Below are 23288 nucleotides of genomic sequence, written 5' to 3' on the forward strand. Positions count from 1 at the left end.
ATGCTTTCTTCTTACAAACTAAAAACTGTCAAAATGTTTCCAAGCTACCAGTTAAATACTGACAACTGTAACGCTGGTTTTACACTGCTGCGCGGCAACAGCACTGGCTGAAATCTACCTGTAAAAGCATACTGGCGGTAAACTGCAGGTTCACGTGGGCAGCAACACTCAACCACTTACAGTTTTAAGCACTTTTGACAACATGGACCATTTTTTCAAAGCACCACACACAATTAACACAACCAATTAGCAGAACATCTCAGACCTCTTGCAAAAACTACACTAATTTATAAAAAAAAACCATTTTGTTACCATATGAAAGCACACGTTTCATATGACTTTTTGAACTAGTAACACACTGCTGTTGCTAACCTAAAGCACTTTTAGCAATTCTACTTCTCAGCGATTAGAGTACTGAAAATGAAGTACACAGAGACGGTGCAAATATACAATAAGTTTATCAAACTACACAAGACCAATGCTGCAGACAGAGGAAAATATAAATTATTTCTCTCCTCATACTCAAAACAGTCAACATGTCAACATGGAGAATCACAACCAAACATGTCCCAGTTTTCATACAGCCACTACAGTAGTGTGTATAACAGTTAGCTCAGCAAACAACAAACATAAAACACTGTGTCCAGTACAGGTTACAATTACAGTAACAAATAAAATCTGAAAAAACTGAAAATACAGTACAGAAAATACTAAACTTACCTGCTGTATTTTTATAGTGCCTAAACCTGATTGGTGCGTCAATGATTAAACAATCATGTGTTTGCGCACCTGACGGCTGTGTTTCACAGATTGGCTCATACGTATGGTAATATGACACTCAGTGCTTTGGAATTGCAAGGAAGTGACATCATGATATACTTCGGTGTCTAATGTATACAAGCGTGTTTAGTGTTTTACAAATCACCGTGTGTATTGTTTTGCAAAAAGTGGGAGGCTGACATTGTGCTTAAAGTGGCGCACATCTGGACCAATGTTTTGCTCCTTGAGTGTAAGGACAATTGTGTAATACTTTTGATTTCAGTGTGTACGCAATCGCCAAAAAACTGAGAGCTTCTTAAACTAGATTGATTTATCCACCAAACTGACACAGATTACTTGAATGAATGTGGTGAAATACATTAGTAAAGTTCCAAAAAAGGAAACCATTAAGATAGCTACATGTTCCCTTAGCCTGGTTCCAGACCTTTAAATCTTTTCCTGCATCTCACATTTTTTCATTAATTTAATGGTGTGAAACAAAAAGGCAATTCAGTCTGATTTTCAGGCTAATATTCCCTGATCAAAAGCTGTAATTCTAAATCATAAAACAAGCCCAAATTTAAACTAAACTATATATGATTTGTTGGCTCTCTTTATAGTCATCAAACTTATGAGGATGACTAAACAAATTACAGGGACAATTTATTCATAGGCAAATGCAGCTAATTGTTAATTTCAGGTAAACTAAAATACTACTCAACATGTGGTGAAGCAAGACCTGCCAGGTCTAACATCTACCCCTGCTGGTCACACTGGAGTCCAAACTTGTTCCAGCATTCATGCCATGCGGTACAGTAATATTCAGTGATGAACTGAATGACTTGTTGGAGTCTCAGTCTTTTGTAGTCTGTAGATGCAGTTTCACGGGTCTGTTTATTAAAATGAACCTCATATAAAGTGGGGGCAAGCAATTGTTTTTTTTGCCCATGTTTTAAAATGTCCATTGTGAGATTTCTTCCTGTACCACGATACAAAAGAAGGGAATAGATTGCATTGTGGTGCTCACAATTTTTTTTGTAATGTGAATGAACTAACCCATTACATAATGGTATGATAGTATTAGCAATTAAAAAGTATGACGTATCCTGTGGTAAATATACTGAACAAAATAATAAATGCAACACTTTTGATTTTGCCCCCATTTTTCATGAGGTGAACTCAAAGATCTAAGACTTTTTCTATGTACACGAAAGTCTTATTTCTCTCAAATACCGTTCACAAATCTGTCTAAATCTGTGTTAGTGACCACTTCTCCTTTGCCGAGATAATCCATCCACCTCACAGGTGTGGCGTATCAATCTGATGATTGGACATCAGGATTATTGCACAGGTATGCCATAGGTTGGCCACAATAAAAGACCACTCTAAAATGTGCAGTTTTACTGTATTGGTAAGGTCCGAGGTTAGAGTTAGTGTTATTCCGTGAATAGAACACCTCTGCAAAGTGCCAGACACCATTGAATGTGAGCATTTGTCCACTCAAGTCTGTTACGACGACGAACTAATCCTAACCATAACACCCGATACTGACTGGTTTACGGACCCCTCCAATACAGTAAAACTGCACATTTTAAAGTGGCCTTTTACCAGCCTAAGGCACACCTGTGCATCTTCTTTTGCCACACCTGTGAGATGGATGGATTATCTCGGCAAAGGAGAAGTGCTCACTAACACAGTTTTAGACAGATTTGTGAACAATATCTGAGAGAAATACTTTGTGTTTTGAGTTCAGCTCATAAAAAAATGGGGGGAAAAAACAAAAGGGTTGCGTTTATTATTTTGTTCAGTGTATATTGATGTAATAATATGTAAGATGTAGTTGAATGTAAATTGTCTCTACCTATCTTTCTATTTTTTTCTCTTTTTAAGGTTTTACCATATCTAAGTAAAATCTGACCAAAAATAGGAAACTGCCAATTCCTCAAAACTTTACTTGTGTGCAATGCTTGAGTAAATATCTACTTTACACTTTTTTTATCGCACATTACAGAAGAATGGACCTTTGAAACAGTATAGATAGTAATAGGACTATGTAAACTGTTATTGTACTATGTTCTATCCCACAGGGGATATGACAATACAACCAGAAACTTGTAAGGATGACGTAACCTGTCATTTTAATTCCAATTCTAATTGTTTGAACTTATCCCATCTCACCCCGTCTTTTTAACAGTTTTTTTTTTTATGAATGTAGTTTTGTGTTTTTATCTATGGTTTCATTCATGGGTATTTATTTCCTATGTTGTGGTAATCCGCATTGGTTGATTAGAATGGGGGTTTTTCTGTTAAGAAAGTAAAAGGTAGTTAATCATTAACACAGAAAATGTGATTCAGCGGTATGATAGGAAGGAAAGCAAAAAGACTCTCACACAGCAGACCACACCTTGGAAACGGCATCAGCCTTATGTCTTCCCCCCTTCGACCACAAGTCTGCATGCATGTGTGTATTTGTTTTGTTCAGCAGGTCGTGTTCCCTAAATGTCACATCCCTTTCAGTTGTGGCTCATTTTCCTTTCTTAGCAGAAATCATTTTTGGGTGGCTGCACAATTTGCTAGCATACTGACCTAATTGGGCATAACATGTTTACAAGAAAGGATGCAAACAAATCCAGAGTATGAGGTAAATTTGATCTGCTTTTTGTTTATCCAATTAGAAAAGTAAAAACAACTAAAATAGAAAAAATGTAACTGATATTAAGTAAAATGGTAATTTAGTAGGTTAAATTTAAATTCCATAATTGGTTATTGTTTAATTTATAAGTCATGAATTAATGTCAAGAGTTGCAAAAGTTAATATTGTAATCATTCAGTGGAGTAAATGAAATGAATGGGTCATTTATTTGAACTCTGAATAAGTCCCAGTTAGCAGCAGAGAGGCCTGCAACAACTGTGTTAGCATGTCATCAGGAAAGTAACTAAAGAGCTGTTTTGTAATTAGGCCACAGCTTGGACATTCCTCTGTTCACACACTGACGTAAACAAGGCGAGAAATGGTCACTCCTACGGCTGGCACTCTCTCCACTACAGTAGGGTGGCAGTAATGTTCCAAGGCACAGACTAGTCACATGTAGAAACACTCAAGTGCTGTAGCCAAAGGCTCCTCCCCTTGGTAACTGGTGTTGGTACACATACATGCACGAGCACCGCAGCCTGTCCCCCTTCGCCATGCAGCTCACAGCCCTTACATTTCACATTTTGTTTTGAAATCCACCTTTCTTACCAATCTATGTACCTAGCTTCCCCTCCTGAACACCCAAATACACACATGCCTACATCACACAAAAAAGATGCTATACCATGTCTGTAGCCTGGAGTATGAGCTCAGACTGGCTGAGTGACACTGCATAGAGGGCGCCTCCCCCATGCACAGATCAAACTGAGGGCCAGGAATCCCCTCACGTCTCCTTATCAGCATCTAAAAATAAATATTTGCTCAGTTTTACACTTTGCAGTTGGATCCATTAGCACTATCCACAGGTTGAAATGCAAAGCAAAAAGTGTCAGTGCCTTTAATAACATTGTGCAAAGCTGCAGGTCTGAGGCCTTAAACAGTTGCCCCTGATATGGATGTACAACAATGTTTATTTCAATGTTATTCCTACACAAGGACACAATGTACAAGAATGGGTGTGTTAAGGTTTCACTTTCTGTGTTGTTTCAATAGCCTTTATTTTCTGTTTGTTTTTTTTTCTTTCTTTTTTATTGTGTAATAAAAGTAGCTAAACTCCTCTAGATCATAAATATGATCACAAGTATTTTTTATAGGATAATATCTCAGGCATCCCTGGTGAGGTTTGGACCCCCTGCATACACCACTCCGTAAATCCATATTTCTGTGTCTCTCATAAATAAATAAAAGGCACACTGTGGGGATCAGTGACACTGTTTGGGTCGACAAGTACAGTGACAACGACTTGATTTTCCGCACAGAAGCCCTATTTTCACTCCCCCCAGCCTGGAGGGACCCAAGGCACGGCCCTTATTATAATTTGATGAAATAACCCCAGTGCCTCCTTTAAGCCCATCCCTTTGCTGAATGTACCCAGTGATCATCATGCCACTTTCATACCCCAATGTACTTCATACGATGGAGATCCAGGAGTGAATCCTCATGCACCTCCAAATGTTTTTTCTTGTGATTTTTAAGGGAGATTTTATTTAGAGGCGGTGCTTGTTGGCTCCAGAGTAGCGTCGTAACGACACTTTTTTCCCCCAGTCCCTGTTAAAAGAGTTACACCGGGCCAGAGTTGGTGCTGGGGGGTCGTCTATAGTTTAGTAATTTCCTGGGGGGTAATCGCTGCGTTGTTTTTTTTTTTTTTTAAATAGCCTAGCAGATTTTCTATTTTATTTTTTTTTACTTCTCTGAAATATCGCCACTCTCTCACTCCTAAAATCTGATACTCCTTCGAGGGTTTTCCTTTCGGATCATGAACAAACTATATGTTGGGAATTTAAGTCCTTCGGTCACTGTCGAGGACTTGAAAGAGCTCTTCGGGGAGAGGAAGCTGCCCGTGGCCGACCAGGTCCTACTGAAATCCGGCTATGCTTTTGTGGACTTCCCCGATCAGAACTCGGCCATAAAGGCTATAGAGACTCTTTCTGGTAAGTGTGGATTGGATAAGTGATGCTGCTGGTGACAGGAACATTTCAAAGCGAGTCAAACTGCAAGATCAGGTTGAAAAAGCCATAGCTCAGGGTATCCGAAATGTGAAATATTAATCCTTGCTTGTGTCATTATTTGTGTGGTGTTGCTCGGGACAGTGTTTGCGATCACATCCGTGTGCCATCTGAGTTTAGATGAACGCTCAGCCATGCACGCTCCAAACAAAAATTGGATAATTTATCGATCACAAGACACTCAGGGCTTTGGTGCCCGTTTGCCTTAAGAAAACCCGATCCGTTGTAACGCTATTAACACGCACAATAACCTATATTTTGGAGATTCCGATAGTGTGGGGTGCTACTTAGCAATCACCCACAGGAATGTATGGGATGGTCTGATGGTTCGGGTAGGCATAATTATTTTTCACTTATTTTTTATCTTGATTTTATTGAAGAGAGCAGAGCGAAGTGACCGCGGAAAACTTGTCAGATCCATGTTCCTCTGATGTCTGGGTATGTTTTTACGAGGTGTCTTGGAGGTGGGTCATGGGGGTCCGGAGGAAAGAGCTAATAAACAGGTAGCTGAGGGGGACGAGGTGAGACGCTAATTCCGTGCTGCGCCAGGCCACTCACAAGAGTAACGAAAAGCCGCGTTCAAGCTTCGCCGAGGAGCGCTTCAAATTCAGTCCCGGCTGGGTCAACACGAAGAATTAAGAAACACCCACCTAGAATAGAAAGAGTACAAGTCATTCTCCTTTTAAACCATCTCTTCTTTGATGTTGCATTCTTTACTGAGAGCAGATCAACTACCCCTCAATGCACTGTGGAGGGTTGTGGGAGTGGAAAGAATGGCTGCCCATTTCCCCCCCATACTATAAAAGCTTAAATGCTTCATTTTGGCGCCGATTCCCTTCAATTGCGACCCTCAAATGTCCCACTAGTTGTTTAAATCCTAACATACCCAGTTTATCCGCCGCCGTGCGCACAACGCACCCGTGGAGAGTACTTTTTTTTAGGGGTTGGCTGTTTGAATGGGGACGCACCTACTTGGTGAAGTGATTCAAAGTGTTGCTGTATAGGCCTACCAGCTTGCATTGTTGCTTTCATGACACACAGCTAATGTTACACTATCAATTTTCGTCCCTACAGGTAAAGTTGAATTACACGGAAAGCTGATAGAGGTAGACTACTCCGTTCCCAAAAAACTAAGGTAGGCCTACAATCTGACACACACACACACACACACACACACACACACACACACACACACACACACACACACACACACCACTGCCTATATTCTGTGACCTGTAGGCTTCCGCTGTGAAATATAGCACGCATATTTCCCTCTTCTCTAGGCTTCTGTGTGTGGTTTTCAATCAGGCTGTTGCTGTATTATTTTCTGTCGATGGAAATGTAATTTCATGACAAATTAACAAAAGAAAGAAAGCGACAAAGAAACAGTTTAGTCCCAAAATTCACAGAACACACGGTGGCTGCTGTCATGTCGCGTGATCTGGTAGCAAGGCCTATTACACTGTAACACACACACGCACACACACACGGTGCATACATGTAGGCTAATAATTGCATCTTAATTGAATCTCATGTAGGCTTTAATCAGAGTTTCATTCGGCTGCACATTGGCTACGTCATGTGTTTTTGAACAATTCTGTTGTATATAAGCGATAAAGTTAGGTTTCATTATTGACGGTAACACTGCATTGCACGATGAGTTGCATACCAATCAGCTGAGCTTCTCTGGTTACGTGGATGTGTGTGAGAAACACGTCGTGTGTGTGTATGTGCGTGTGTACACAGTATGTGTGCGTGCGCAAGAGAGCGAGAGAGAAAAGCGCGAGATGAATGTATGTGGGCAAATCTATAGGTTAACCCTAAGCCCCATGGCACCACTGCCATTATGTGCTTTTGTATCAATGTGTCCAGGCAATGTGTACAAACACTAGCTATCAGTTGCATGGAAATAATAATTAAACATGTTCGCCCTGTGCGTAATGCATTACAAACGCATTCGTTTATTGAAGATATGCAGCCTATACTTCTATATAGCTCCACCCTTTTTCACAACAATGCCTTTGGCTTTAGGGAAAGACGACATTGCGTGACAGAAAGGTAAATATTCAAGCCCCTTGTGGAGGAGCACGTGACCCATACTTTATGCGCTTCCAGCACAGTCCTCCCCCTTCAGTGCACACTTCCCTGCATTATAGCTCTCGCTTGTTTTTCTGTGCCACACCGTAGAGAAAAATCTGTACGTTTGAAAAGTGAAATGATTGGGCTGCTATGTTGTTTCCTCGCTGTATGGCTCGACTAGAAGGCGTTTTGTGAGCTGCAAGGCGCAACATTGTGTAAAAGCCTGCGCCACTCCCCACAGTTTGTGTGCACGTAGGCCATGGCAATGTTGGAGAGCCTCATAATGGCTGCCATGGTGGCCCTGCACTCTGCACGGCTATAGGCGGAATCAGATGGAGTAAATGTCCTTACATGTGCCTGCATGTGTCCAATCGGTTTGTGTTTGGAGCTGCTGGACGTGTGCACGTTGTGAACAGGCCTTTAAAGCGAAATCCTCGCCACATCAGAGAGGTCGACATGAGTGCAGTGTAGGGCACGTACAGGTGTTCATTTTGAATCTGTGCAAACTGGGCGAAATCTCAAGTGGAGGTGAAACGTCATTATGACGCGGTGATAATTACATTTAATGTTAAAAAGCTTCCTACAGTTTTCTTGTCATTATTTAGACTGTTTGTGTATTATGACGGAAATATTTAAATTGATTTAAAATGTAAAGGTATCTTTTTGTTCTGCAGTCAATATTGTAGTCTATTTGTCGTAATTTATCTAATTAATAGTTCTATAATTTTAATCCATTCTTTCTCAGAGAAATAACTTTTATTTTTAATAATACGTAAAGTTAAGAACACTCAACTGTATTACTTTTATGTTATTTCTAAATCCTGTGTTTCTATGATAATAATATAAGAATTATAGGTATTGTTATGGATTTGATTTTAAATAGGCGATATGTATGGTTACTACAGTGACGTGGCTTGAGAAGTTAACCAAACACCAGTTTTTTTGTTTGATCATTTAGGAAGTAGTGTGTGAGCTCATCTTTTGGCCTTCTGGTATTTCTTGGTTTTGTGGCTCTGCTGTAGTTGCAGCTGTTATTTGCTGTTAATTTATATTATTCTGTTGTGCTTTGTTGTGCAGTGTCTTCAGTGTGCTAATGGGCATAGTGGGAATAACTATTAAATTATGTATATTTTAAGTGCAAAACATATGATTGTTTATTCTTGGAATAACAGTTTGTTAATGAGTTTGTTCTGTAAAAAGATTGGGCCTTTTTAAATACAACTTTGAATAACCTATAACAGATAAAAGTATGAATTCTTGTACTTTTGAATAGTATTTAAATGTCATTTCACTAACATGCATTTTGATATTTCAAATTGGTTCAGAAGTGTCAGCCTTTATATTATTTTGATAGAAGTAATTTAAGCTGAAGTAAACAAAAAAAGTATTTTTTGATTTCATTTGTTCCAGCTTGTGAGGCTTCTTGTCATGAACAATACAGAATAAAAAGTTGCATTTATCAGCCATTTTAAAAAATAATTTTTAGAAATTATCTGGGTATTTTTAAAAATAAAGGTTTTGACGGGTTTTTAAAAATTGTGGGTTATTTAAATTTTTAATTTGGGTTTCTGTATTTCAGTGCTGAAAAAACTGTTTTTTTTTTAAAAATAAAAAATATTTTTTTAAATTTAACAAGTAAAAATATATTTTATATTAAATTTTATTTGATACGTTTTTAATTTTTAAAAGAGCACCTGAGCTAATTAGTAATTGGGGTTTTTAAGGGTTTTAAAAACTTTTAAAAAATTGTTCAATGTTAATAAAACACAACATTGAACTGAGAAAAATTTTTAAATTTTTATGTGGGCTGATTATTATCATTCTTTCCTTGAAAAATTTTAAAATTTTTTTAAAAAGGGATTTCCTTTTTAAGAAATTTTTTATTTTTTTCTCAAACCTTAATATTTTCTTGCTTTTTTCTTTTGTTTTTTTGTTATGGGGTTTTTTTGAATCAGAAACTGAAATAAAATTGGTTTCTCCCCCGGATATTTCCTTTATTTTTTAAATACAGGAGTGAAGTAAGGCCACGCAAGAAACTTTACCCCTGATAAACCAAAATATTGAGCAGGGGTGGCCCAACCTTGTTGGGGGTTTAAACACATTTAAAAGCGTACTCTTAAAAAATTTTTGTAGTTTATACTTGCTTGGTTAGCTAAAAAAAACCCGCCCTTTCTCCTCCTATACCTCCCCTTTGATTTAAGCGGGGAAAAAAATTTTGTTTCCAATAAACTGGGGGATAAATTTTGGGGTTTGAGTGCTAATTTTTGGTGTTAAAATCCTTTGGGCTGTACCCAAAAAACCGGGAAAGGTTTGTGCTTTCAAAAAAATTCTAATTTTGCTTTTAAGGTTGTTTATAAATATTTTTATTGAAAAACCTTTTTGCCACAAAAGGATAAAAAACCAAGACATGGGTTTTGAAAAACATCTCCCTTTGCCCATGTGGTGCCCGCACATTTGTTTTGGGGTGGGAGTAAAAATGAGTCAAAACACAAAATACGTAGCCATCAGTTATCCACTCTGAACCTTTAAATACCCCCCCATTTGGCCCCTGGGGTGGGGAAGGCCCCAAATTTCGGGAATTTGGGTTTTTTGCGGGGTTTATAGCAGGGGGCCCACTGCACTGCCGCTCTTAAGGGCCCACACCCGCTGCCCCTTCTCCCTACGCCATGTATCCCCCACCTTTGTGGGGAGGGGGTCCCCAAAGTGAACTGTTTTTGGGGGGGGTACGCCCAGGGGCCCCAGGTGTCTCTCCTATGTCATTTTTCCCTTTAAAGTGTTTGGGTGGTTTTTTTTTAAGTTAAGGTTGGGTTGTTGTTTCCCTCTTTAAGAGGGGAAAAAGACAAGGGGAAAAAATACTCTGATTTGGTAAAAAATGGATCCCAATTTGGAAAAATTTTCTTTATTAGCACTTTAAAAAAAATTTACTTTTTTACAAACTATTTAAAATTATTTGCTCAAGCATTTTTTGGTGTTTCAGGGGGAAGCATTTGAATTTAGCCCTTCCCCCCAACCCTTTGGGCTATTTTTGTATGAAATTTTAACTTTTCTTTGAAGGTTTTTTCGCCTATAGTATAACAAATTGCCTTTTAAAAGGGAAATATTGTTGAGGGGGAAATGAGGGTTAAGATGGGAAGGCATTGTAAATTCATTGCTTTTCCCTTGCCCTGGGGGAAATCTTTTTTTAAGCTCCCAGGGGTTGGAATCTTTTTTTTTTTTTTTAACCTGAAAAGGCTTGTGCAAAAAAACAGCAACTGCAGATATTAATTTCTCAGCAAGCTGTCTTTCCCAACATTTCCTTTTCCCCAACCCGTTGATGAGTAATATTCACTGCAATTACCTCATTAAAAACACATTTTTCATTAATCGCTAGAGGACTCTCGGGAAAACAGTGACAAAAGTAGGGCCCGGGATGTGGCCAGGATGAGGAAATTTTCTTTTTTTAAACCCCAAAATTTAATTTTGAGGAGAGAAGTGAAACAATTCACTACTCGAGAGGGTTTCTCCTCAGCATTTTGGGCTAAAAAAACCCCTTTCCCTCCAATGGGGCATTTAGGCCTGTTTTTTTATTGGGCCCTGACCTTACCCATTATCTTCACTATTCTTATTTTTGGGAACGATGAGAGTAAGGGAGAGACGGGACCCAACATAAGAAAACCCAACCCCTTTTGATTAGAATTTCGGGGGTAAACCCTTCTTGAACTGATCCCTGAATTCTTTTTTATTTTTTTGCAAGGAATGTGCCACGGATGATCTTTCTATTGGGTTTTTAAAATTTAAAATTCTTTAGTAGAAAAAAAAAAAAAATTGAATAGGGACTCTGTTACATGAATTGTTGAAATACAATCCTTTCGATGCCCAAAATGTTTTTTCTAAAAAAGCCATTTTCAGGCTGACAGTGGAATTTTTTTCCTCCCTGTCCCCCCGGCCCCGGGTGAACCCCCACAATTTTTAGTTTGCGGGTTGCTATCGCCCCGACCCGAGATAGGATGGGGGGGGTTTTAGCAGTTTTTGGGGTGCTGTTTAGTAAGCAGGGGGGAAATTGGGGAATCAAACTGTGTGAACGTGGATTTTTTTTTTTTTGGATTATAAAAAGGATTGAGTATTTGGCATTTTAAAACCCAAGTGCTTTTTTGGGGGAAAAATTTAAAAAGATGAAACCAGCTGCTCTGCCCTTTTCTACTCCCCTTTTGCTCGTCTTTTGTAAAGTGTGTGTGTGTGTGGTGGGGTTTGGGGTGTGTTGTGTGGGGGGGGGGGGGGCTTTGTGTACATGCAGATTATTCACACAAATTTGAACAACACTGGGAAAAAAAAGCTTAAAATTGCAGCTGAAAGCAATCCCCTTTGTAAATTTGGGGTTTTCTCACCCCTCAATTGCCTGCCCCCCCGGGAAACCAAAGGGTGTTTTTTCTGGGGAAAGGGAATTTGGGAAAGCGGGGGGGGCCAGCAGGGGGCTTTTCCCACACAGCCAACCCTTCCTTGCCCCCATATCACCCCATAAAACCCCTGTGGACTGATAGCCTGATGGGCCCTTGGGCCCCCGGTTAAAGACCATGATGAACTCCCAACAGCCAATCGGGAGTCCCCCTGGGACGCAATGTTTACAGCAAGCCAACCCAAAGGCAAGGTCGAGTGGTAGGGACCGAGGCTCAAAAAGGGGGGCCTTTTAAATGGCTACATTTCTTAAGATGGGAATGCTATTGGCCTAAAGTTTTAAAACCCGGGTCAAATGGTTTTTTAATCTTTCTATTGGACCTTTGCATTTTGCCATTTTTCTCGATTTTTTAATTGGTTTTAACGTTCCAGGTAGAGGTGGGCCAAAAGGGGGGGGCCAGGGGTGGCACCCCCCCCCTTTTAATTTCTTTTCCCCCGGGTTTTGGGCCCCTTACTCGAGTCAGAAGGTAAAGGTATTTGGCCCTTATTAGTAGGGGGATGGTTTATTTGAAAAAGGATCAGAAATACCCTCCCCCCAAACCCCTCTGGATAAATGCATAAAGTTTAAAATCAGTTTAATGACTTTTTTAGGGGTTTTAAAATGCTAATTGAGGGACGGGCCCTTGCAAATTAGCCAGGCATAAGTGTTTTGGATGTGGGGCCCCTTGGGTTTTTTGGGGCTCCCATATTTGCCCCAATACAAATTTTTAAAAAAAAACACAAAAAAAACCCAAAAAGAGCCCAAAATTCCCAAAAAGGACACAAATCTATCTCGAAAAAGGAAAATTGGGGGCCCTTTAAGAGATAAACCATGACTTCAAAGAAACCCCAAAACAACGAAAAAAGTGCAAAAACCAACCACAAAGGGGCAAAACCCTGATATAAGAGATGAAAAATCCCAAACCCAACAAAAAAAAAAAATAACCATGTGAGATGCAAAAACGAGGGAAAAAAAGGGGCCGTTGCCGGGGCCCAAACAATTGCACAAAAGGCAGGACCCTTTTTGCCCTCATGTTTTTTAATTAAAAAAATCTTTTGAAATGCTGCGTTCACTGGGGGTTTAAAATTTTTTTTACCTTTGTAAAACCCGGGGCTAAAAGGCAAACCACACTTTTCACATTTGCTAAAACCCTCCCCCCTGGCATTTTTTAATTATTCTTTTTAATACCCACCCGGGTTTCCCACCCCTGAAAAAAAATGTGCTAAGGGATTTTAAAATTTAGCATCTTTTGTGTATTTGGGAAGCACAAAAATCCACTAACTTCAAGTGTGTTTATGAATTATTTTAATTAAAGCATGCTATTTTGGAAAAACTAATTTTGTATTTAATTTGGATTTTTTTGAAATTAAATTTTGGAAACTCAATTTGGGAAGTGAAATTTAGTGTACTTTGATGTGCTAAAGGGGAACAACTTAAAGTATATTTGTTTTATTTTAAAGTTATGGGGGTTTATATTAAAATATAGGTTAATTTTAGTCTATTTTAATTGTACGGGTGGTTGATTAAAAATACTTTAAAAAGGGTTTTTAGTGTTTTAAAAAAATTAATAAGTTTTATATTTTTAATATTTTTTACTGGGGTAATAATATATTTTTTAAATTTTGGGCTTTTTCCAATTACTAAAAAAGAAACTTTTTTTTAAAATTAGACAAATACTTTATCATTACTTTGCTATTTTAATTTTCTCCCTTAAAAATTCTGCAAAATATTCCCCTTTATACTAAAGCCCCTAAAAGGGACTTGGGGGAAATATCCATGAGGTGAAAAAATAAAATTTAGTTTTAAACCCCTGAAAAAATTATAGTCATTACAATACAACAACTTGTCCTTCTTTTAAATTTTAAAACTTTACTTTATGGTTTTAACCTTTCCATTATAACTTTAAACATAAATTTAAAAAACCCCGGAAATTTTGAACAATGAAAAAAACTTTCCCTTATTTTGCCCCCTTAACCCTTGCAAAATACGAAACCCCACCCCACCCCATTAGTTTTTTTTTGGCAAACTGCCATTTTTACATTTTCGTCTGGGGGCTTTGGGCCAAAATCGAGAAACTTTTCTGGGGGAAACCCAAAGAAAAAGGTCTTTTAAACCCGAACAGAAAAAAGATACAGTAAGCACGCAAAATTTTCATACCCTTTTTTAAAAGGGTAACAGGAAAGTCTGAGAAATTGTATCGTATGATATACCAATTTGCTACCAGACATAAAAACATGTTTTTAAATAATAACTGGTTTCTTTTTTCCGCGGATAAAACTGCAATGGGAAATACAGAAGCTTTAAATAGACGAAAGGAAAACCCCCAACAATTACATACCGGGAATAGCCTGCCCCTTTGGGGGCATCAAGCGGTTTTTTTGGGGGCCCCCCCCCCTCCCAAAATTTCAGTTGGGGTTGGACGTGAAAGGCCCCCCTTTGTGAATCCCGGGACACCCGCCCCGGGGAAAAAAAATGGTCTTTGGCGAGATCTTTTTCAGCCGCAAAAGGCCCCTTTAAAAACTGTCACTGTGCTGCCTCCCAAAGGGGTTGATAAAGGGGGAGAGAAAAGAGGGGAAAATATTAGACCAAAAAAAAAAAATTTATCTCCCCCAAAAACTTTTTGGGGAAATACCAAAAAAATGGGGGCTAAAACCAATTCCTAAAAAACCTTGGAAAACACTACTATACTTTTTTATTGCGGGAAAATTTTTTTGCTCCATTCTGAAAATAAGTATATGGAATTTAAACGGGTGTTTCTGAAAATTTAAATGCCCAAGTATTTACTTTAAAACCAGTGAAATTAAAGGGGAAAATGTGAATTTTACTTTGCAAGTCGATAAAAAGTGTGCGCCCCAAAAATTTTCTGCTTGAAAACCCCTAAAAATTTTCATTGGGGGCGGCCATGTGCTCTTAGAAAAAAAAATTAGTTTTGGAGCCTGTAAACCACTGGGGAAAGGTATGATCGTGTTGTTGAGGTTCCCACTGACAGAAAGTAATTCTTTGGGGGCCCGATTTTTTGACTATACCCATTTATATCATTATTTTGCTTACCTAATTCCCCACACAGGATGTTTGCCCCCAAAGAAAAAAGGTCCATAATGCAAATATAGAATCCTTTGTGAATGAACTATAAAGTAAGGGGAAAAAAGTTCCCCCTAAATTAAAAAACCTACCTTTTAAATTTGCACTGTCCCCAAAAGAAGTTTAAATTCCCAAAAAGGGGACCCCCCAACGAGGAAAACAATCCCCCGCCCACACTAAACAAAACCCCCCTCTTTAAATTTAAATCTTTCGGCAGGTCTAGGTAAAGGTAACAATGGGGGGAAAAAAATTTTGGGTTTTGTTAGTTATAACGTATTTTATTTTAATTTCGTACCTGACAAAATGTGGAAACCCCGGAATACTTTTAAAAAAATTACTGTTTTTTGACAGTAAGCCCCTCAAATTCCAATTGAACACCAACCATGAAGGGCTAAACCAAAAATTTAAATTCATTTTAGGTGCCAGGGCCATGATCAGTCTTATCACCCGCCCTTTCTTTCAAGGGAAAAGAATTCCCGGGCCAGAAAAGAAAAAAAGAGATTAAAATCACATTAAACCCCCCTTCAGGTCCCAAACGGGACACAAAACCAAACCCACAGAACCTGAGGTGAGGAATCGTGGGGAGGGAAAAACAGGGGCAAATAATGTTTGTTCATTTGTATTTAAAAGTTTGGTGATATTTTATGCTTGTTTTTTGGAACCCCAAAAACCCCAACAGAAAACACTGGGTTTTCCACTGCCCTGGGCCTGATGATCGGGTGAAAAAAATCTGACGGGGTTATCCCACCCTGTGCCCCTTTGTAATTAAATAAAAGGGGTTTTCCAAAAGGTTCTAAAAAATACATTTTATTTATTACCCTTTTATTTGTTTTTAAATGATAATATTTTTGGACACACAGGGGCATGTGCGCTTTTTATTCTAATAAAACTTTATTTTAATGAAATCGGAAATTTAAAGGACACTCTTCTAACCCGTGGGGGAAAAAAACTTTAAATTTAAAAGGTTTTTTAAAATGTTTATATTGTCAAATATTTTAAAATAACATTTAAAAAAATATATTATGTTTAGTTGGTATGCACATGACGCCAAAAGGGTTTTTTGGAAAGAAATACGATTTTCCCCCAATTGGAAAAAAAAGTTTTACGGGAGGGGGTTAAGTCTCTGACCTTTGCCTGACAATTAAAAAAATATGATAAATTGAAATCATCTAATATAATATTAATAAAAAAAGTCTTGCCTTTCTCGGGGCTGAGGAAAAGTTTTCTTGAGGCGGGCCCAAAAAAAAATTTGAAAAGAGAAAAGAGCGGTGAAAAGCAATTCAACATAGAAAAGAATTTTTCAGTAGGAAAAAAATTTTTGATTTTAAAATGTCATGCCTTGTGGCCCTCCCTAGTGGTTGGCGTTCAAACGGGGAAGGATGCCAGGGGAAAAGCCACGTCTTGCTGCCTTAAAAATCTTTTGTTGCTTTCCCTGAAAAAAACTTTTACATAAAAGTAGGAAAATTTTTAAATCTTTCCCGGGAAATTTTGGTTTTGTAGAACACCAAAAATTTAAATTTTAAAAAAAAGATATATCACTGAAGTGTACGTTGGGATTAACTATAGTGGGTTTTTAAAAAAATAAAAGGGGCAAATTTCCTATTAATTAAAACAAAGAAAAAATGCATAAAGATGTTGATTCCCGGACGAAAAAAATTTTATCAAATTTTTCTTGTCAAAACCCGTTAATGGAAAAAGTCTGAAGGACACCACGTTTTTTATGTTGTAAACCCTCTAGCCCCTTCTCAAGAAAAAAATATGCCTTAACCCCGAAAACATTGTGGAGTTCATTCCCCGAACTGCAGGTTGGGTTTTTTGTGTCTAGGGCCCCTTCTGAGAAAAAGGAATCTTTTGGTTTTGTAACACCTGGGTTTCTGGCTGCCTCTTTGACCTGGTTTGTTTTGCCTGTTTAAAAAAAGTTTTTGGTTTTAAAAAAAAGATAAGGGGCTGTCATCACAATGTAAAAATTTTCCCCCCATACAAGCCTAATTAAATCCCGGATTTAAAATTTTACTAAAAAAAACAAAAAATTTTTCACGCACCCTGACAAAAGGTGTAAGGTTAAAGGCAGTAGGGGCCCAAAGGGCAGAGGCCCCCATAACCCTGATCATGATTATATAGAACCCCCATTTTGAGCACAAATTTTACGGGAAGGGAAGGGAAAAAGTTTTCAAAATTTAGTTTCTTGCGAATTTGGGTTCTTGAATATAAAATTTATCATTTATTAAAAAAAACCTCAAATGGTTTTTTAAAATTTAAGGATTAGTATGCCTTTTTTTTTTTTTAATAGTATTAGATTGTTTAATTTTTCCCCGGGGTTGCTTCAGGTTTTCCCATTTGGGAGTGTAAGCTATCTCAAAGTTGGAAAAAAAAAAATTTTAAAATATTTGCACTTTTTAATGATTAAAAATAGTGGGGTTTCCCAAATTTTTTTTGCTACAAAAACTTTTTGGTTTAAACAGGTTGACAATTTTTGTGTTTTTTGATTTAAAACTTCCATTAAATTTTCTCACCACCCCAAATATTTTAAAACTTATTTGGTGTCTCTGTATGTAAAAAAGCATTAACCGTGTTTAAAAAGGCCCTCTGGCCTACAAAAAAAATAATGCGGGTCCATCGTGATGTTTCCCTTTTTTTCAAATTAAGGGTTTTTTTAAAATAACAATATAAAAACTCAGAGGGAGTAAATCATTTCCTTTTCTTTGATAGTTTTTGCTAAATTTTTTTTTAAAAAAATTATGCACTTTAAATTGTTGGGATTTTTTTTCATCCCAAAGGTTTTTAAAAAGGGGTTTTTAGCATTTTTTTAAATGTTTTTTTTTCTTAGGTAAAAAGGGTTTTAATTTTTCAAGCCCCCTACCATTTAAAGGGGCCCCCGGGTGGGAGCTAGCCCTAAACGGAGAGTTTTGGGGGGCATTTTGGGGGTGTTGCCTACTCCCCCGCACGGCCGTTTTTTGGGTTCACTACGTGGTTCACACTTTTTTTTTTCCTGGGGCCCACCCCTGCTTTCCCTCGGCCCTATATCCCTTTTCCGAGAAGGAAAAAAATTCTTCCCGCAAAGGGTTTTTTGTAGGGGTCGATTAACCCCAATAGAAAAAAAATTAAGTTTAGCCAAAACCCTTCTTTCCTTTCAACGACCCCAAATTTAAAAAGTTTGAACTGCAAGTAGCTGGAATAGTTGGGAAAATAGGGATTCTCCTACTTGCCCCCAAAAAAAAGGGCCTTAAACCAAACCCCCCGTCCTCTTTGGTTTTTTTCCGTAGGCCACTTTATTTCAATCCATTTGTGTCGTCATCAAGGTCCGGCTGTGTAAAAAAATTGGGTGAAATGGGGAAACTACCAAATGAGCGACATTTCCCCTTTTAAAGGTTTTTTCAAATAAGTATTTGACGGCGAATTTGGAAAGCCAATTTTTTTTCCCCAACCGGACATTTTATCCAACCTTCCAAAACCGTTTTTAAAGCGAGTGCCCCCCCCTCAATGAAAGCAACATGAAAACTCGCAAAATCTGGGGGCTGAAAGTGAAAAAAAATCTGATGCACTTCCTTTGGGGGGACTCGGCGCCAATCTATTTTTAAAAAAAAAACAATTTTTTTTGACGTTTTTACATTTTTATAATACCCTTCTAAAAACCAAAAACTCAGGGCCCCAAAAAGAAAAGGGAAAAACATTTGAATTTGACGAGAGTCAAACCCAAAACGCCAAGAAAGCAAAAAAAGAAAAATTCAACCGAAACCCGGTAAAGAAAAAAAAACAATTTTGTGAAAGCTGTTTGGGGGCAACCAAAAATTTAATTTTTTCCTCCCGCCGGAAAAAAACGTTGTATTCGTTAACCCTTACAAAGTGAAAAGTTCAAAAATAAATATTTCCCATAAAGACAGGGTTTTTTAAAGTTTAATAAACTATTTGATTGAAAATGTGAAAAGGGCCACCCTTTTTTTTCGGGGAAACAAGTTTTTAGCTTTGACTTTTCCCGTGCATCGCAAGAAAAAAAGGTAGGGAGGTATATTTTTAAAATCCCCCGCCTATAATAAAAAAATCTGAAGGTTTTTTTAAAAGGGCAATTATTCCCGTTTTTTATCTTCATCCAAAATCTTTGCCCAAAATCCACTGTAAGTCTAAGGCTAAACAACATCCCTAGTGCTAGCTAGGGATAATACAACTCTTATTTTTCGGGTTTTTTTTTTTATCTTTGTTTTTTCTGACCAAAAAACAGAGAAAAATTTTTTACAAGAGATTTTTTTGTGCATCTTCAGGGTTTCCAAAAACATCCCTTTTACGGGGACAAGTTTCGAAAAGGTAATTCGGGGAAAAAAATCTTAAATTTGTAAAGTAGTTTTTTTTTATCCCAATGTTTAACCATACGGTTTTTTTGGAAACCCAAAAAACTCTTTTAATTGGGTCTAATCTGTCTCAATTTGTTTTGGGAGACCCCTAGTAATGAGATACCAAAAGTGGATAGAGAGGACAGGAAGCGAGAGGGAAAATAAAGGAAGGGAATGATGACAGAGAGGGGATGAGGAAGGGACCCCGAGGACCGAGAGGAAGAGGGGGAAGTGGACATTACGACAGAGAGGAGGGATGGAATTGGGCCCTGACGGGCAGAGAGGGGTGATGGAAGTGGACAGACGCAGGGGGGATGATGGAAATTTTCCCTGACGACAGAGAGGAGGATATGGAAGTGGACTGAGACAGAGAGGGGGATGAGGAAATGGCATGCCAAGAGAGGAGGAGGGGGAAGTGGACATGGGCGACAGAGAGGAGGAGATGGAAGTTGGGAAAAGAGGGCAGAGAAAGGGGGATGATGGGTTGGGCAAGACGACGAGAGGAGGGTGGGGAAAAAGGACATGATTACAGAGACGGGGGTGATGGAAATGGGCAAAGGACAGAAAGAAGATAGCGGAAGTTGGGCATGACGACCGAGAGGAAACGGGAAAGTGGGGAAAACACGGCAAAGAAAAGGGGCAAGCCGGAAATCCAAAATTCCAAAACCCTTGAAGGGTTTCTACTATTTAATTCCCGATTTTTGTTTTTGTTTTTTACATAAAAATGTATAGACATTTTTTATTAGGAAAAAATCCTGTCATTAAATTTGGGTTTTTTGTTTCCTATTTTGTTTAGGTATGAAAGTTACAATCTTGTCTTTTATTAAAGGTCCCATGATGATGATCCTGTAACCCGGGGGCTCCATCACAAAAGGGGCCCCAAAGGGGGGGCGGGGCTCTTAAAATGTCATTTAAAATGGGCACAATTTGCAGGGGTCTCTTAAAGGGTCTTCTTTCAATGTTTAAAGAACATTTCCCGGCTTTGGGCCCCGAACCTATATCTTTTTTTAAGCTTATGGGGCCCCCTTTTGGGCCCTAAAGTCCCCATTTTTTTGGGATAACCCGTGAAGTATATGGGACCCAAAAGACCTCCAAAAAATGTTCTTCTTGTAATGCTGAATTTTACTTTGGAAAAGAAAATTTTAAGGGGTTTGGGGCTTTTCTTTTTTTTGCATTAGTCCTTTTCCCCCAAAATTTTGGGGGCATTGTTTTGGGAAAAAATTTGGGGTACGTTTAATGAAAAAGAATCAATTCCCGGCCCTTGTTTCCGATATTCAGTGTGGGGCGAATACGAAAAATCAAAACAGAGTGGACAAATAGGGGGGAGAAAAAAACTTTTTGTGGAATTGTGATGGAATTCCCGTTTTTAACAGTAAAAAATTTTTAATATGGCCAAATTTAGTGTCAATCTAGAGCTGCCCAAAAAAATCGCCCAAAACCCCTATGGTTTCCATGCTTATGGTTTGGTAAAAGCAAACCCAATATGATCACATTTTTAAAAGCTTTTGTGGCAGAGCCAAGGGAAATGGAACAGACTGGAATTTAAGGAAACTCGAAAAAATAGAGTACAAACAAAGTTCATTTAATCCCTTTCTCCTCAGATTAGTTGGGCCCCTCCCCTCCTGAGAAAAACAAAACAGGTTTAATGGAAATATGGGTGTTCTTTTTGCCTTTCCCCCTGGTGGTGGCCCCCATGTCTGGGGGAAACCCCAAACCCCCTTTTAAAGGCAGAGATGGATCATTTTTGGCATTATTTCTGGAAAACCGGGTAATCCAGTAATGGGTTTTGGGGAAGGGCCCCTCCCCTTTTTATGGAAATTTAGAAAATTCAAGATTTATCAATGGATTCATTCCCCGGTACCAACACAGTGTCTGCCGGGTTTCACTAAACCGATTGCATCTCTGTTTGGGTAGACGTAAGGGACCATAATGAAGGCGGGTTTCTTGGGGGGGAAGGGCGTGACAAGACCGGAATTGCTGGCCATTAACCCAAACCTTTGGGGGCACAAGGGGGGACCAAGTCAGTAAAGGGAAAAAAAATTCTGGAAAAAACTGGTGGAGGTCATTTTTTTTGTTTTATGCATTGCTGTTTTTAATGGCATTTTGAAAAAAATTTTTGGAATATCTTTTGTTTTTTATTTTTTTCCAAGCCACTCTTCTTCAGGATGCCCTTTAAAGTGAAAGTGGATAGGCAAACAAGCCTGGGGAAAAAATTTTTTTCTTCTTTTAGAAAATTTTTGGTGCTGCCAATGCTTCTTTTAAAGTGCATTTATTAATGCACTTTGGGAGCAAGCGTCACAAATGGGGAACCCCGGGGGGCAAAATCCCCGTTTCCATTGGGGTCATTTTAAGGTATTTGCTTTGGTTTTTTCAGGGAAAAACAGGGGCCACACCAAAAAGTGAATAGATTTCTTCGGGGAGGGGTCTCTCAACAAAAACAGGCTACAATTGGGAAATGCTAATGGGCACCAAAAAAGGCATTTTTTGGCCCAAAAAACAGAGTACTTATAGCTTAAGAAAGAAACAAAGGAGTTTTAAAATTTTGTCAAGGGGTTTTTGGGGCCCGAAGAAAGGTAGACACTGTGTTGCAGAGGATGGCTTAAAAGAAATTTTTTATAGGGTTACCGTTCATTTAGGTTTATTTTATGACCGTTTTCATTTGTTGCAGTGGGGGCTATCATTATTAAACAAAAAACCTTTAAAAAAAGAAATTAAATTTACCGTTAAGATGGAACATTGTGCGAAGTTTTGACCCTGGTTGGCCTTTCCCCCGCTTTATTATGGGGGGCCCCACCCCATCCAACAACTTTGGTTTTTTTGTAAAAAGGCTTGCCCAAAAGCGGGGAAAGGTTTTAGAGATGTCATTAAAAATATCCTCAAAATTTATAAATGGGTTCTCACACCCTAATTATTTTCTGGCATCCCCCCCCCCACTCAAACGTAAAGGTAATGGGTTAAGTCCAAAGGGCCCAAAAAAATGTAATTCCCCCTTCCAAACAAAGTTTAAAAGACTAAAACTTTTTGGGGGCTAAACTTTAAAGACATCAATCCAAAACCCCACATACATTTTCCCCTTTCGCAGGAAGGGGTGGGCGTGACTTTTTGGGTCTGTGAAAATCTACAGTTGTCTTTTTTGCCTAGCCCCGCTTTGACCCCCTTTTAACTTCAATGAAAATTTTTTTTGAAACGGGGACAAATTGGGAATGGGTTTTTCAAACAAATTTTATCATTTTTTTGGGCCAAAACTTATTAACCCTTTCAAACAACGCAATAATTGCTATCGTGTACTTTTTCATACCGCACAAATTGGGAAAAAATGGGTTTTAAAATGCATTTTTTTATTTAGGGGATTTAAAACTTTCCAAAAAAAATTTTCCCGAAGTACAAGCAAAAAATAAAATCACTTCATAAAAAAGATTTAAAGAACCTTAAAAAGGGAGTCAAACTTCATTTTTAAAAAATTTATATTTAAAAAGTGTACTTTTAAAATAAAGCTTTTAGTTTAAATTAAAAAATGACAATTTTTGGGGGAACATTTTAAAAAATAACAAAAAAAAGGGTTTTTTAAAAAAATTTCCAAAAAAGTACACTTTTAAATTCCCAAAAAATTTACAAATTAAATTACTTTTTTTTAAAAATAATTTCTTAAAGTGTAAAATGTGTAATTATTTTAAAGTTTTTTTAAAAATGTTAGTGGAAAAAAGGGGGTGTTAGTATATTTTTATATATTTTCAATAAGTCCCAAATTTTTGTAAGTAATTTTCAGGGATTATTGGGGAAAAATGAAAATACTTGAAATACAATAAAGACATTTTTTTTTCACCTGGGAGGGACATTTGAGATTATGTACTAATATAAAATAAGGGCAGGGAGTTTTTTTATTTGCATTTTGTATTTTTCTCCCATTGGAGGAAGGGAAATTTTTTTTATATGTT

The 23288-nt window shown here is 38.0% G+C and overlaps 1 protein-coding gene across 2 annotated transcripts in view; it reads left to right on the forward strand.

Annotated features, from left to right (window-relative positions):
* The first annotated feature begins 4848 nt into the window (after window positions 1-4848).
* Window positions 4849-23288, forward strand: part of igf2bp2a (insulin-like growth factor 2 mRNA binding protein 2a) — a 57063-nt gene continuing 38623 nt past the window's right edge. The window contains exons 1-2 of one of the 2 annotated variants that reach the window (XM_032530095.1): window positions 4849-5382; window positions 6532-6592. In XM_032530095.1, the coding sequence (XP_032385986.1) occupies window positions 5208-5382; window positions 6532-6592 (236 nt within the window). In that variant the 5' untranslated portion in view covers window positions 4849-5207. Of the gene's footprint in view, window positions 5383-5584; window positions 5790-6531; window positions 6593-23288 lie in introns of those variants that run through there. The other variant, XM_032530096.1, reaches the window with a different exon arrangement.

Source organism: Etheostoma spectabile, chromosome 11 (genome assembly GCF_008692095.1).
Source record: "Etheostoma spectabile isolate EspeVRDwgs_2016 chromosome 11, UIUC_Espe_1.0, whole genome shotgun sequence".
NCBI lineage: Eukaryota > Metazoa > Chordata > Actinopteri > Perciformes > Percidae > Etheostoma > Etheostoma spectabile.